The following is a 16651-nucleotide window of genomic DNA, read 5'->3' on the forward strand; positions in this document are numbered from 1 at the left end:
ACATGTACTCGGTGTGTGGTAAGATAGGTGTTCCCTTGCACATGTAGTATTATACAGAATTCACATCAGCACCCTAAGGAGAGTGCCCCATGGGCGCATCACATGTACATCTCAGCCTGCATTGAAAATCTCTCTCAAAGTTGTCATTGGGGGGAAATGTTTTCAATACACATTTGGTATGTGGGGCATATTCTGTGAGGCGCAGATGTAAATTCTCATATGCAGCTGCGCAAAGGTAACAATGCACAGCTGCAATGCACTGAGGTTGGTGTGAATTGCGCTCTGAGGAGCAAATCTGAATTTGTGAGATGGGTGTGAGGTGCAATCAAATCCAAAATCTAAATGGATGTGACGGGATCTGCTCCTCACAAATGGGCACCTCATAGGCACATCCACCGTGCATTGAGAATATCTCCCATGAATAATAACTAAAAAATACAGGAGATATCCCCAATGCATGATAAGATGTGCATGTGAAGCGCTTGTGAGACACCAGGTGTGAGGAGCAGATCCAGTTTCTAAATGGACACTCCAACCATGACAGAAACCACAATACTGGAGATGCTCCCATTACACTGAGGTCAGTGTGAGGTGCGCTTTTATGAGTAGATTTGGGCGAGCAAGGTTTGGTTGAACACCAAAATATATAGGCCCCACACTATGACAATAGGACCCTAGACCTAGGGGTGAGCAAAAAAACTGAAAAGCCAAACTAAACCGAAAAATCAATTAACCAAACCGATTCGTTCGATTTCAATTTGACGTTTTTAAAAAACCAAAAGTTTCAATTAACAATTTAAAAAAACAGCAATTAACCAAACCGACCAATATATACATAATATTATATATTATTTTTTGAAAATCTAATAAATGCTGAACTCAAACATTTCAGTTCGGCAGTCTAGGCTCCAGAGTGTTCGCCAGTCTGGGCAGCCAGACTTTTCAGCCTAAAAGTAAAACCTTTGCTCCCAAAATGAACTGCAATAGTTTCATAGACGCCTTCAGCACTCCCAAAAATCAACGGACCAAAGGGCGACAGCCTTTCACGCTCCCAGAAATCAATTTTCTTCATTCTTACCCAATCTTTGAACTCTCTCTCGTCTCTGAGCTCTCTGTGTTTCTCCCACTCCCACTCTCTCGAACACCCGCTCTTCTTGTCTCCAATTTCCCCTTTTTTTTTATTTTGAGGGCATAAAAAAATCCAAACCACAATTAACCGATCCACCAGTTAACCAGCCAACCAATTAACCGGTTGCATCAGTTCGATTGAATGTATAAACCAAACAAATCGGTTCGATCCAGAAAATTGCCCCACGGTGAACACACCTAGGCCCATGAATCTATTACTGGCGTGGCGTGGAACCGGTTCCGCAAACCATAGCATTCAGATCCAGCTAACCGAAATTCGATCCGCGCTGGGTTTGGCCGCTTGGTTACTGGGGAAGCTACCGAAGTGCCAAGCAATGACGATTGTAAAATTTTAGAAAACGACGAGACGATGACACCTTTTGCTACCAAAAAAATTTAGCTCCTAAAGAAACCGTGTATCCCACCCACCCTTGGCCTTCTCTGTTGAAACATGGGGATCCAAAATGGGAAAAAATATCAGCCTCTGTTTCCCTCACATACAAAAATGGCCCTTACCACTGTATTATAAACAAAAAAGCTGGCCTCGCCAGAAAAAATATATAACCCTATCATATATTCTACAGTTGAGATTGAAATGATATTCAAGAACTAAAACCCTTAAAACGATCAATATGAATGACATTAAAACATGACAATGAACCGTGACTTTGGATGTGAAGATAATATCCAGGCTGCTTCCTCCGGATTCCCTTCACCATATTCCATCAAAATCCATATGTTCTGCATCATGCTCCATTTCTCTTCAAGCATCAATTTAAGGTTCTAGTCCAACATTTAAACAAGTGTACCTCCCAAGTCATCTCCTTTTCTTATCTCGCAAGGGGATGTTTTATCACTCCTCGCTCTTCATCTAACTCGAAATTGGCTTTAGAGAATCGGGTGCTTGTGAAGAAGGGTTTCAGATCATAAATTTCATAATCCTGTGCCTACACCAAAGACGCATCAACCAACAAGCAAAAAACATAAGGTCTCAGATTGTGAAAGCATGTCTAAACAAGGAAAGCACAAGTTTACGTCTCAATACCTTGTTAAGCAGCTCTTCCACCTTCACTTCAACGTGGGTAAGCCCTGCCGTCGACCCAGATACAAGTTCTTCAAAGTTGATGGCGTCCTTCACCAGCCCCCGGAGTAGATAGAGGAGCAGCTCATTATAATCCTTCTTGAATGTCATGTATTTTTTGAAGCTCTGCAACAATATTAAGAATGCCCTTTAATTAATTCCTTCTAAGAGAATGTCAGAGGCAAGTTATTTTATGAGGTTCACGTAGAAGCTAGAATAATAAAAGTCATTTAACTAAAGTGATGATAGAATTGCTTAATTCTGTAAGGCAAGTCAAACTGACTCAATTTTTCAAGGAAAACACTACAAGCTATACATTAGTAATGATGAAGATGTGATCATGGAGATAGCTCTTGAGATTGAATACCAATAAAAACCAGTCTGTATTACCATCAGCACATGATTAATTAACCTAAACATCTGAATACTTGCCAGACAAGCCAAATCAGTTGCTAGACTAGAATTTGCTGTTATCGCCTTTTTCCCTTTCTCTTGTTTTTCTTGGTAAGCAGCCTGAACGGTTATAGATGATTACTGTTTTTTGAGAAGAAATAATGCCTTTTATCCCATGTTGAATGATTAGTATTAACAATCATGGCATCCAACACTACAATTTTGCTTTCTTGATTCTTCAATTTCCATAGAAAATTTATGCTAATTAGAGTGTATCATATAATATTTGCAGATTATATGGCTTTAAATAGAACAGATGGTGAAACAGGATTCATGTAGCAGATCTCATATAGTTGGGATAAGGCTTGCACGATGATGATGATGATGATGATATAAAAGTGTCTGCACAAAAACTGAAGCCCCTATTTGACAATGACATTATTGATGCTAGTATGTGTAGACAAATTCAAAGAACTATGCTAGGATAAAAGTTGAAAACTGAACCTTTTGTAGAGCTTTTTGCACCCCAAACTTTTGTGTTGAAATGAATGAATCAAGTAGGACACGTATTGCCATGTCCACATCTTCCTGAGTTACATGTTCTCTAAGGTGCATTCTCGCATGTGCTTCAGACATCCGTATCATTGATTCTATGTGCCTCACTGCTATGGGTACTCCTTGTCCATGCTAGATTTATCATGCCAAGAATGACAAGAAGTCGTATATCATGAAGAAATCAAAGTGGTGAAGTGAGAAGGAAAAAAAAAAAAGCCAAAGTCCATTTAATCTCACCGAAGACTCCCTTCGCAGTTCAGCATACACATGCGTGAGTTTGTTCAAATCAGCATCATGCAATCTTGGGAATATATTCAACTTGGCATAGGTTATGTACTTTTTTAGCATATCTTGAGAGAGTATCTGATTAGACAGAAGACATAAATTGAATAGAAAATGAAGTAAATTCACAGGAAGATATTAGATAAGAATCAGGTCCAAAACCTCAGGGTCCACAGGCCTGGCAGAGGCTGGAGGATCTTCTTGGGATTGGCTTATGGATTTGTCATCCAAGTTAGCACCTTTGGGTTGTGATTTGAAATGGCTGTCAACAACAAATTTGGCAAGCATTTCATCTGTGACTGGGTCAACCACATCCTGCAAGTAATCAATTGTCTTCTCCATCAAAGACAGCACTTAGAAGTTTTAAGTTAACAAGATCTTAGCAGAGAAAACAACCAATGACCTTAACAACGCAGAGGACATCAAAACGAGAAATGATTGGATCTGTCAGTTCAACATTTTGCGTAAAAGTCTTCGAAGAATCATATCTGCAAACAATTGATTCTGAAATGTTAGTGATTATAGGAAATGGCAGAAAATCTATAATCAAGCATGGCTCCATTTTGAGCAGTAAGATTGCTTCCCCGCTCACAAGTTGCAAACATGAAAATATTTGGGGATGATCCAATGGGGGCTGGTCACCTCTTAGTGAAACCAGGAAAAATGAAAAAGGGAGAATAATTGTATGGTTGAATCTAAAATTGATTTAAGAATACATGCACCATCAACTTTATCCAATGAGTAGGTAAACCACATGCAACTATAAGTCTATGTATTAGTTGAATGAACCCTATCAACCTTCTCACCTTCCTCCAATTGGATTTGCAGCTGCAATGACAGAGCAACGAGCCTGGAGAGACGTGACAATGCCTGCCTTTGATATACTAATACTCTGCTGCTCCATTGCTTCATGGATACTCACTCTGACCAAGCAAAAAAGAAATTTTATACCCATACTTCTACAGGTGAATCAAAATGATTTTATGTAAATTTATTACCTGTCCTGATCATTCATCTTGTCAAATTCATCAATAAGGCAGATCCCTCTATCAGCTAGGACAAGTGCTCCTCCTTCAAGGGTCCACTCCCGAGTGACAGGATCCTTGTGGACTGCTGCTGTAAGCCCAACAGCAGAAGCTCCTTTTCCAGTTGTATATACAGCCCTCTGCCCAGTTTTCTCAACATACCTACAAGTAACATTGGATGATTAGACAATCTGGTTATAAGTATGAAATAATTAAGTCTGGCGATGCTTACTTGAGGAATTGTGATTTAGCTGTGCCTGGATCTCCTAGAAGAAGTACATTTATATCACCACGCAGCCGATGTTTCCCTTCAACATTTTTCTCCTGGCCACCAAACATTGCAAGAGCTATTGCAGTTTTTATATCCTCATGGCCATAGATAGATGGTGCTATGGACTTGATTATCTGATTTAAGTTATATAGCTTTAGAAAATCAGCAGTTACCAAAAATACAAAGGGAATGTTAAAGGGAATAATATTCTTAATAACAAACCCTTTCACCAATCCTGGGATCCTTAGCCAATTTCCGAATTTCGTCCTTGTCTTCCTCAGTGAGTTTGTAAGCTGAAAAGAGATCTTGCTTTTTGGTGACATAGTTTGCTTCAACCACTGTAGCAAACACAGGGAAACCATTTTTTGTATTTAAAGATAAGTCAAAATTGTTTGTGTATATGCCTGTCACTTCCTGCACGATAACATGAGACATCCATTAAAATGGTACTCATGGGCTCAAAGTAACAACATGACATATAATTCTGAGACAGAGATATACAATTTCTTCCCCTGGACGGGCACAGTCTATCAGGTCATTCAAGAGTATCACTTCCTTGTATCTCGGTAGTCGACCTGCAGGCACAATTCCGGGACTCTCCTGAAGGGTGAGCTTTTGATAGTTCCTGTAGATTGTCTATAAAAACGCATGGTAACATTTAAAAAAAAATGTTAGTTATCTGACCTTTACTTGTTGTCAACCATGTAGATGGTTCATAGAAAACTAACCTGCTCGATATTGACAGTAAATGGTCCTTTCGACTGACATTCAGGACAAGATCCCACTTTCACTTCTGAATACGAATTTTGGAAGAATGGACCAAGAACCATCCCACATTTGTTGCAATCATACTTCACCTGCTGCAATTGGGGAAAAACCCCAGACCGTCTAGTCACAACTCCACCGATACGAATCATAGTGTTTAAATGGATTTGCCTGGTGTGCATCACAACACAGATTGCAAACAGGAGTGAGGATGGAAACAGAGAAAAAAACACTTATAACCTACTAGGGGCCTATTTGAATCACCTTATGTTGCGAATTTGGTCATAAACTGGTAAGTTTGAAATCCGAACATATATCTTTTGATGGATGTTCTTGTAATTAGGGTGTAAATCAAATACAACATTCTTGGCAACTTCTTCCATAACTTCAAGGACTGATTGAGGTGCATCAGCTAGCCAAATGGCAATGTTGGGATGAATGTAAATGAATTGCTTGTAATCAATCTCCAAGCTACATCTATTAGCTGCAGACAGAATATCCAGCATATTGAGGTAAGGAAAGAACAAAATATTTCATGATTGTGTATATATACAGCAATAATGAATTATTCACAGTTTAAGTTTGGTTTAAATGTTAAAGAGATTTGAATAGCATGAGAGAAATTTCACCTGAAACCATCTCATTTATTAGCCGTACATATTCAAAATCCCCTTGTTCATTCTTTTGGTTCACATATGTTAGCAAGAACTCCTTGAACTTCTTGGCGATGAATCTACGCACCTCATCTCTAGTAACCCACTCCCTTAATGTTCCTTGGACACGGTACATTTCAAACTCACCTTCGTCATCATCTTCATCCTGCCAAATATGTTCCAAAACAGTTATTATAAGGACACCAAACAAAACCCAAAATAAAATTCATTTGTAACAAAGGTATAATTTTGAGCTTAAGATAATTTAACACCTCATAGTGGCCATCATCTGTCTGATCAGTGATTGGAACATCGTCTCTTGAGTTCCCTCGTTGTGACCTTCCTGGTGAACTTTGCATTGCATCAGTATCATCATAGCTTCTTGGTCCTCTTGGAGGCCTGAAATCAGCTCTTGACCTTTTTGGAGGCCTGTAGTTTACATCCTCATCGGTGTCTGAAACCAAAACCTTGGGTTGAAGATTTCCATGCTTATTAAAAACCTTTTCAAGTTAAACTATCACAGGAATGAAGTATCAACTTGTGGATTTTTATTTAGGATCAGTACAACAAGGAGACTCATTACAGCTCGAACTACCTGTCGTGCACCAAGGATTTAAACTGGGAAAGCTGCTACGTATGAGAAATATTAAAGTAGGAGATTCCCACATCTTAGTAAGAGGTTTAGTGAACAGCTTGTTAAATTGGCAATAGAGTCATGTACTGATAGAAGTGAGGAAATTGGCACAGAAATTACAAGTTCAATTCCAATGGATAAAAAGGGAAGCAAACGGTTTGACTGACTTTCTAGACAAACAAGGGGTAAACAGAATTCAACTGATTTTCTAATATGGTTGATTAGAAGGGTGTAACAGGGCATATTAGTTGGCACTACCCGCAGGGATGTGGTGCCTTTCTCTCATTGTGTTTTATAATTCTTTTAAATCAATACAATGCAGAGTTTTCCAATAAAAAAAGTTTGAGCTTACATTTACCTCTAATCAGGTCTTCTAAGTTTGAAACCATTCATGTAAACTGGGCTTACATTGATACGCATGTATTGCAGTGTGCAAATACCTTGGGTAAGAGACTAAAGTGACCCAGTTAATTGCTTCAGAAACCATTTTCAAATAAGGCTTTAAAGATATCTGAATTCTAGTTATCTAAGTTACCTTAATGCTTGTATGAGTAGCATATGATGTTTTTTTTTTTATGAGTAGCATATGATGTTGGCAGCCTAAAGATGATACCTAGTTCATTGCACAAGATGAGGGTTACGAGAAACATCATATAATAAAATATCCACATACAATTCACTTATTATGGTTAATGGCAGTTCTTTTGGTCACAGTTGGGCGGTCACTAGGACATATAGACCTTAAGAAGAGAATCTCCTGATGTTCCATGACAGAAGGAATTTTTAAACCTGTGTTCTTAATTCTGTTTTGGATGGAGTAGCGTTGCAAAGCACAAGCTATTTTTTTAGCACAAAAACTGATCCATGAATCAATCCAATTTACAAGGAAGATAAATTCACCATCCAGGTATGCCATAGGTTACCTAGCTGGAAAGGCTACCCTAATAAAGGATTGCAGATAACAAGTTTAATGTATTCAGCCATATGGTGGAAAAAGCAATCCTTTACAACTCAGGACCACAAACCAGATGTAGAAACTGGTTAAATCATGGTGAATTTTTGCATATGTAATTCTTTATGACAAACCCATTAAACAGCTGATCACCATCTTTGATTACAACCACGACCTAGGACTGGAGCTATCATTCTCCCAGTTTAGCTCAATCTTGTTACAACGCTCTTTTGAACATAACATTAAGACAAAAAACAAACATATTCATCTCTTATCTGACACATTTTTTTTTTGTTTTGAAGAAGCACAATACAAATTCACAAACCACAGAGGATTCTGACTTTGACTGATTTAGTGTAGGACTCGCCCTTTATTCGTATAGTATTGATTGTAAACATTATTATATTCAACACTAAGACCAAAATCACTGACATTGTAAACGTGTAGAGTATAGGTTTTCCTGTTTGATGGTAAGTCAAGGGAATGTTTATTTTTTTCCATTTTTTGAATAAATCGGACTACTAGATCATAACTAAGGCTTTTAGGAAATAGGAATACATTAGCTGAAAGGGTTCAACTGTCAGATATCCTAAAAGAAAGGAGCAGAATGACAGTATAGGGTCTTGAGATTATGTTGATCTCATTACCTTGGTCATGCAGAAGCCGGGGGAGTTTCCGATTACTCTTTTGACCACCCCTGGCATCTAGCTCGACTTCTGCCGCTCTGCGGTCTTCCATGATTTGATCCAAGTCCCTCTCATCCTCCAATGAGTCATCGATACCGATTGATTCATACTGGTCATGCTCATCCATCCGACGGTAGTCGCTAAAATTCCACAAAGGAAAAAAAATCAGATTAAAAATCAAAATAGTAACTATTGAAAAGAGAAAGAATCTATTTTCTTACTCCAAGTAGTTGTCATTGTAAAGGTCTTCTCCTTCTTCTTCTTCTGCATCCCCATCATCAGGTTCATCCCTAATGATCTCAGGATCAACAGCAGCCTCATCATCGTCAGAGTAGGTATCAGAGGTCCGGCTGGTGTTCGGAGGTAATCGATCTGTGCTGAACCCCGCAGAGGTGGGTGAGCCTGGTGTCGATGGTTGGTTCTCGGAATCATCCTGCCAAAATCAAAGAACCAGTTGTTGGAATTAGGCCAGATAAAGATCAGAGAATTAATACATTATTATAGAATTAATGGAAATATGGTGCCAACGTTACCATTTGAGAGGAGGGTCCCTTCCTTCTTTTGTGTCTCTTCTCTTCTCTTTCTCTTCTTGGTGAGTTTGGTGTCTCTTAAGGCTGCATTTGGCACGAGTGTAAACACAAATATGCAGAGTGCAAATGCAAATATGTACGGTTCAGGTAAATGCAAAGTTTAGGTTAGTTGGAATAGCCATTTGCGCCATTGCTGTTTGGTTGGAAGAGAGCAAACTAACAAATACAAGTTTGCTGGCATTTGTTTGTTTGAATTATAATGTTACAACTACAGGGCACAGTCCCCAGTACCATTTGAAGTCCCATATATAACCATATTTTGGAGTCCAATATCAAACCGTCTGAAGCATCATACCCCACTATCACAATTTTAGCTGTCTATCAATCGGAAACTCAATAAAATGAGTTCAACCACCACAAATTCAACCATTCAGTGGTGGATTTGAATCTTCTTCAGGCTGAACCTATTTTATGAAGGTGTTCTTATTGTTAACACAGTTTCAGTCTCAGCCTTTAAGAAGTCAAAACCTACTTAATCAATATGAAAAACAGAGGACACCTTAGTAATCAAACCTGGCTTCAGTCTCAGCCGTTTACAAGTTCACAACCTACTTAATAAGCATGACATCCAATTACCTTGTACTGAAAAGGAAGTGTAGCAAAACCAGTTTCATTATCTAGTTACCTTATACCAAATTAAAAGTCAACTTACTATCAGCAGAACTAATGTGGCACCTAAGATAATGACAGAACAAGGAAAAAAACATTTCCTAACTGAAGAAAGAGGATCATATACAATAGTTTGTTTACCAGATTTTAAAGGGATATTACATAACAACTCAAAAAAATCTTGTAAAAGAAATGAGACTAATAATTTGATACCCACTTCAATACTATGGAGATTGTGTCTATTCAAAACCATACCAAGATTGTGAAACTTAGTCCATTGATTCATTCTATTGTTAATACATATGAAACTTTTATTAAACAAGAAATAGAAAGGAAAAGTGCATACAATGAAGACTCCTTGTGATAAGGAGATAAAAATCAGACAATTACAGCTCATCCATCTCACATGCATAAACCCCTAAGGTCTACCTTGGAAGGGCAGACACCAAATATAACCATCCCTATTTAATCCTCTAATTTGCATGAGAATTAGCAAATATGCCTTAATAAGTACTCATTTGGCATATTACTTCTGATTACTCGTCTGGCAAACTTCTTCTCATTACTCATTTTTCTTAATAAATACTCATTTCAACATTTTGCTCCTGATTACTCTAATATTAATTAAGTAATATTACAAAATATTCATGTGCCATATGCTAATTAAATTTGGTTGAAAGTTTTCTTCTAATTATTCATTTGATCACATTGCTTCTTCACTAAAACAGAGAAAATGGGGGAAGGATTAAAACAAAGAAAGCAACCACACGAATAATAATACCCCCTAATAGACATTCTATTGCTAATCGGAAGCTAGAAAATTTTCATTCACTGCTAGAAGAAAGGTAGAGACAAGCATAAATGTGGACAACAATATTTGCAAGTGCCGGAGGTTATTTACCTTCCAAGTTGCAGTGGTTAACAGATAGAAGCACGCTTGATGAAATATCACAGCGTCTATGTAGATCGGGTGATAACAAGTCCAATCTGGCCTCTGTCGAGATCTGATGCCTGGAAACATATAAAAAAAATGCATATATATTGAATCAGATGATGTAATTTCTGAGGCAGTAGAAGTAGATGTCATGAGATCTGGCCACACCATTGAAATGAAATTTCGAAGATGATGCGAGAACTGACGGGATAGTAGACCAAACGAAAACAACACCTGAAAACACAAAGCAAACTAGATTCAGTTTATATATCAAACCATTGGCAGTCATATAATGAGATCTCATGGGATCTAACGCTACCGTTGGTTCCCAAAACCAGTTTATGCGGCGGTTTATCCTCCTTTCCCGTCAGAAGTAGCCGTTCATGCCGTTGACGTTGGACTAAGAGGCAGCCGGCGGTGGAAATAGAAAACCGGAAATAACCGTTGATTCCTCTCAACGGTGGAGTTCCTCGGATTTTCAAGGTTTTTTCGCCCTCTTACCTAATGGCGGGAAAAGTGACTAGAGCAGGGTGGTTCGTTTAGTTCTCTACATCGACGAAGGACGGTCATTTTGGCGGGAAATTTTCCCGCCAAAAACACACGTGGCGTTTCTTTAGTCATCTACGTGGCTGCGACGCGAGCCGGTTGTTTTTTGGTATATTGCTGAAACCTCCCTGACGTTATTAACTATTGCCTAGATACAGTTTGAAGTGGACCCCCTCTATATAATATTCTAAAATAAGGCATAAAAATGTCCTAAAGAAGGGTTTGGACTATGGAGTGATTGATATAAAGAGAATTTAAGTTGTAATTTTACATTTAAGTGATTGATATAAAGGATAAATTTAAAAAATAAATCAATTTCAAAAGAAAGATTTGGAGTAGTGATTCATATGAAGACCATATTTAAAAAATAATTTTTTTTGTTAAAAATAATTCAAGGGTATTTCGGATATTTTCATGTCATTTTTATAGAAAATTATGCTGAGGGGATATATTTGCAATTATATCAAAAAGTTAAGGGGATGTTTCAGTGATTTACCCTTTTTAAGTTTCTTTTCGCTCCCATATAGAAAGTGACAATTTTCACTCATTTGATGATTGTTTTGACGAAAGACAATGTACCCAAAAAAACGACCCTGTTGTCATTGGTCCAAGTAGTTAGAGATGCCATGTCATATCGATCCAAACTTTCCCTTGAATATTTAAAATAAAGAGGGTAAATTACAAAAACCGCTCTTGTATTATGGGGTTAGTGACAAAGTCCCCTTAAACTTTAGCCTTGCGTTAAATCACCAAAATATCTCATTAAATATTTTCTATTTTCTTTTTTTTTATCATTTTTCTCTTAAAACCTATTGTTTTCCTTCCTTCCGCTTTATGTGTCTTGTAACTTCAGTACCATTAATGGACTCCCGTCGATCGGTCACCCGCGGCCTCTTCTATCTTCAGCGGTGCAGCTCATTTCTTTTGAAATGCCGTTATGGAATTGAAGCGATCATGTCTTCGTCGCTTCACATGATTACGGAGCTTGTTTTCACGCCATGGTGAGTGAAAGGTCTTTATTTTTCTTCAAATGTTTTATGATTTAGTATTTCATCTTTTACACTTTGCACGTTTCAAACACACGCACATTTTAATAACACGTGGTGCATTATTATGATGTGCGAACAGTGCCCTAACTGAAGCTACTTGGACTGAAGTCGGACTCCTAACTTCAATGAAGAATACAGTGAGTAATATAAAAAATGGGAGTTTGGACATTTAAACAACTGGATGAAAATTCTTTGTCTAACGCTAAAGTGTAAGGAGTCTTTGTTACAAAAAATACATATACTGGGACTTTGTCACTTACCCCATAGTACAAGGGGGTGTTTGTAATTTACCCTAAAAAAAAGATAAAAGCAAAAACCTTAAAGCCCTTGTATATTTTCGAATACTATTCTTGATAATAAACATATTCAATCTTTCTTTATTCACTAGTGAGAAGCCTTGTACTTTTTATTTATAAGCAAAATTGAAATATAGCTATATGACATTTTCAATTAAATGTTTATTTCTATAAATAATTAAAATAAGTGTTGGGATCACACATTAAGTGATAAATAAGCACTTATTACTGTTTGGTAAAAAGTCAATAATAAGTTTTTTGTCTAAAAAGAAGCACTTAACAAAAAAAAATAACCACTTAAGCACTTCATGAAGTACTTGTTCCATTTGTTTGGGATAACCTAGTCCCTTCCTATTTTAATTAATTCCAATAATACCCCATGAGGAGAAATCCCTCATCCTCCTTTCATTCAAATAGAAAGGCAACACAAGTGCGGTGCATAGGGGTGGATTCGAGCCGAGCCAAGCCGAATAATACGAGGCTCGAGCTCGGCTCACCAATGTTGTATAGGGCTCGAGCTCAAGCTCGATTCAAGCTAGAATGTTGAGATCGAGCTCGGCTCGAGTCAATAACTCATAAGCTTGAGCTTAGCTCAATTCGAGTTCAATTTCAGGAAATATATTTTATAAAAATACAAAATTATATATAAAAATAGTTTTTATTTTATATTTTAAAAAATAAGAATTATAATAATTTTATTATGTATATATATATATTCGAGCTTGGCTCGTGAGCTTCATGAGCCGAACTCAAGCACGTTGTGAAAATCTCGGCTCATTGCCACCCCTAGCAGTGCACCAAGATCATTGGCAACAAACGATCACTAACATGACCAAGAAACCAATCGACGATTAGGTTAGTTTTTCATTTTTTTAACCTTTTTTACCATTTATACTCTCGATTTTCACCTGGTTTTGAGATGGTTTTAACGCTTGTAAACCTTTTGACATTTTTTTGTTCTTAGTTATGGTTTTGGAGGTTTATTTTTCTATCATTTTTATTGAAGACTAGTAAAAAGCCCGTGCGATGCATGGGATAAAAAGAATAATTAATGATAAATAATTACATTGGGTAAAAGGAATAACTAATATTAAAATTTATAATTATTTTTAAAATAAAGTATTTGACAATTGCTCTCTTTTTTTAATTAGTGGAGTATGTAACTTTACATGCAGAATAATTTGATTTGGTTGTTATTGGACTCCACATGGTGTGTGTGTGTGAGAGAGAGAGAGAGCAAATAAGCACACATACTTGCAATTTATACAAATAATCTCCAAAATACTAATATTCAACCAAAAAAACAAAAGAAAAAAGAACAATAAAACATCCCTTATAATGTTTTAATGCCATAACTCAAGAATAATTGTTTTAAACAAAAAATAAATAAATAAATGTAATTTTAAAGTTTGAGACAAGCAATGAAATTAAAAGAAGGGAGACTTAAGAATTCCAAATGACCTAGCCTTTTGACATCCAAAACTCTCTAAACATATTTTGCTTCAAGCTACTTCCAAACCCAGTATGTATATCACAATAACGGTGAGAAGCCTTTGCCTAAAAGAAAATCCACTTAGCCGCAACTGGTTCACGAGGAAACCTTAATCTTTCACCATCGTCAAATCCATCTCAGCCCCCACAATCCTCATTGCCAAATCTCTGAAAATCACTCAAAGAAAATTATAAATCATAAATTGGATATATAACTTTACAAATACAAAAATGTAATTTAAAAAAAAAAGTGCATACATCAAAGGATTATGAGCATATCCTCAACTTAGTATAAAGACTTTAGGTGGCTACAATGAAAATTATTTTAAAAAAATTATAACAGAAAGGGAATTGATTTATAGAACAGACTTACCACTTTTATTAATTGGTTAAATAATCACTTAATTCTGGCAATTACTGAAAACAAAAAGAACCAAAGAATAAAATTAGTAAATCGAACAAAATGGATCGTTAACTTGAGCTTTTCATGAGCCGAGCTCTATTAGGCTCAAACCTAAGAAATTGACAACGTTGAAAATGTTTTGAGTATCAGGGCATGTATCCCATGTTAAATTGCCATAATTTTTGTTGATAAGCCTCTGATTTTCATCTAAAAAAAATCGGAGAACACTTAACATTTGATTTATCACAAATGTCCAAAACATGCAGTGGATTGTGACAAGTGTCCAAACCATGCATTATTTTATTTTTTTTCATTTTTATATGCACACTCTTTCACTGTCTATATACTCGATATAACTTCGCACTTAAAGGGTAAATTTGGTAAAAAAATCAGGATATTTGACGAAAACAAGAATGACCATTATCATTTTTATTAATGGTCATAGATTTTATATGCACACTCTTTCAGTGTTTATATACCGGATATAACTTCGCACTTAAAGGGTAAAATTGGTAACAAAATCAGGGTATTTGATGAAAACGAGAATGACCATTCTCATTTTTATTATTGGTCATAGATTATGTTAATAATATGTTGAAATATGCGGTTGCTGAATTTTTTTTCTTGATTTTTTAATATGAATAATTGATTATGTGATTACATTTTGCTTAATCCGAATTAAGGAATAATTGCATAAATGTGATAATTTTTTATAACTTCTCATTGAATAAAACTTATTATCGTACTTTTTTTAAATTTCTCATCGCATATTCATGATTTTTTCCATTTTGTGTAATTAATTCAAATGAATAATAAATGTAATCCCAATTTATTTTTTACTTTTTTAAGTTCTCATTGCATATTTGCGATGTTTTTTTATTTTTTTTATTAATCCAAATTTTCATTAATTGCTTTTATTATTTATATGAGTAATAAATGTTATCCTATTGTTTTTTTAAGTTCTCACTGTATATTTGTGATTCTTTTCCTTTTTTTTATTAATCCAAATTTTCATATTTTATTGTTAATATGAATAAGAGTTATTATCCTACTTTTTTTAATTTCTCGTTGCATGTTTGTGATTTTTTCCATTTTTGTGATTAATCCAAACTTTTATTAATTTTTTTATTATTGATATGAATAATAAATGTTATCATTTTTTTAAGTTCTCATTGCATATTTGTGGGTCCATGTGGTACTCAATGTGTGGGCCCACATGGATCCTTATGTGTCATGATGTGGTGATGTGGTGAGTTTCTTTTAAATGTATAATATAATATGTGAAAACCATTATTTATATGTGTGAGTGAACTAGACGCTAAGACTGTCATTTATGCTAAATTAAGCATTTGTGGAGAAAGTAATTCACCAAACTTCCCCACCCCAATAAGTGATTTAGCAAATGGGTCATCAAACAACATTAAGTGGTTGTAAAAATAATCATCTTAAACAACTTAATCACCAAACATAGCTTAAGCCCAATTCAAATATTGTTTTTGGGATATGTCTAGTTTATCCCAACATAATTTAAGTTGCACTCTAGTAATGGTGGCCAATTTCCCTTGTATATTAATTAATACTAATTTTTTATTAATTTTTATTGGGTTGTTATTATTTTCATGTTATTTCGAGGTTAAAAAAAAAACTCTTCTTAAAACAATGGAAGTTAGTCCAACAATATATAATTGAAATTGTCCGGAAAGTTAGGAGGGACCATATTTAGCCTAATAATATATAATTGAATATCTTCATTTCAACATAATTAGTCTATGTTAATAATTATAATTTAATGTAAATATGTCTAATGTATATAAATTATAATTAGTTGAAATGAATAGAGATGTATATAAAGTTAATCAGTTATAGTGAATTTAATTAATGGAGTAATGAATAGGATAGAGAATTAGTAGCATGTGTTATTGAAAGAGAGAGTTAAGGGCATAATTAAGGAAGATATATAACTAAGGGCCCATTTGGTGTGTCTTTTAGCATGGTCTTTCAATTGTTTACAAGCCAAGAAATCAAAAAGACTTGCCAAATGGGCCCTAAAATAATTAATATAAAAGAGAAAATAGAGTTAATGGTGAATTAACAAGGAGAGTTAAAAGTCTTGAATGTGATTAAATGCAAAGCACTTCTCTTCTTCTAAATAACCATGTTTGGTCATTAATTGTTGCATTGCTTACCAAAATCATTACCATAATCCAAAAGCTTCAAGATTAACTGATTATGGTTTCAGAAATGAGAACATAGGAGTTAGGAAGGACCGTATGGAGCAAAAGCTATCATTAGTTCATCGATGGACTTA

The 16651-nt window shown here is 35.7% G+C and overlaps 1 protein-coding gene across 1 annotated transcript; it reads right to left on the reverse strand.

Moving 5' to 3' along the window:
- Positions 1–1593: 1593 nt before the first annotated feature.
- Positions 1594–11104, reverse strand: MCM2 (minichromosome maintenance (MCM2/3/5) family protein). The gene is made up of 21 exons (XM_088986658.1): positions 10878–11104; positions 10727–10792; positions 10526–10635; positions 8959–9039; positions 8647–8858; positions 8387–8565; positions 6426–6607; positions 6130–6319; positions 5765–5984; positions 5464–5671; positions 5237–5371; positions 4958–5149; positions 4697–4869; positions 4438–4626; positions 4246–4362; positions 3843–3927; positions 3602–3754; positions 3395–3520; positions 3107–3289; positions 2174–2335; positions 1594–2075 (listed from the first exon to the last, which is right to left on the reverse strand). The coding sequence occupies exons 4-21, from the start codon at positions 8959–8961 to the stop codon at positions 1959–1961; spliced, it is 2826 nt and encodes a 941-aa protein (XP_088842784.1). The 5' UTR covers positions 8962–9039; positions 10526–10635; positions 10727–10792; positions 10878–11104; the 3' UTR covers positions 1594–1958.
- Between the last annotated feature and the right edge of the window lie 5547 nt (positions 11105–16651).

The sequence above is a fragment of the Nelumbo lutea genome, chromosome 4 (genome assembly GCF_056320005.1).
Source record: "Nelumbo lutea isolate HS-2025 chromosome 4, American lotus-T2T, whole genome shotgun sequence".
NCBI classification, from domain to species: domain Eukaryota; kingdom Viridiplantae; phylum Streptophyta; class Magnoliopsida; order Proteales; family Nelumbonaceae; genus Nelumbo; species Nelumbo lutea.

Excerpts from the sequence above, each read along its gene's own strand:
- MCM2 (XM_088986658.1), bottom strand. Across the intron at positions 5,672-5,764 it reads GACCAAATTCGCAACATAAG|GCAAATCCATTTAAACACTA; the intron begins GTGATTCAAATA and ends GATGCACACCAG. Across the intron at positions 5,150-5,236 it reads CCCGTCCAGGGGAAGAAATT|GAAGTGACAGGCATATACAC; the intron begins GTATATCTCTGT and ends GTTATCGTGCAG.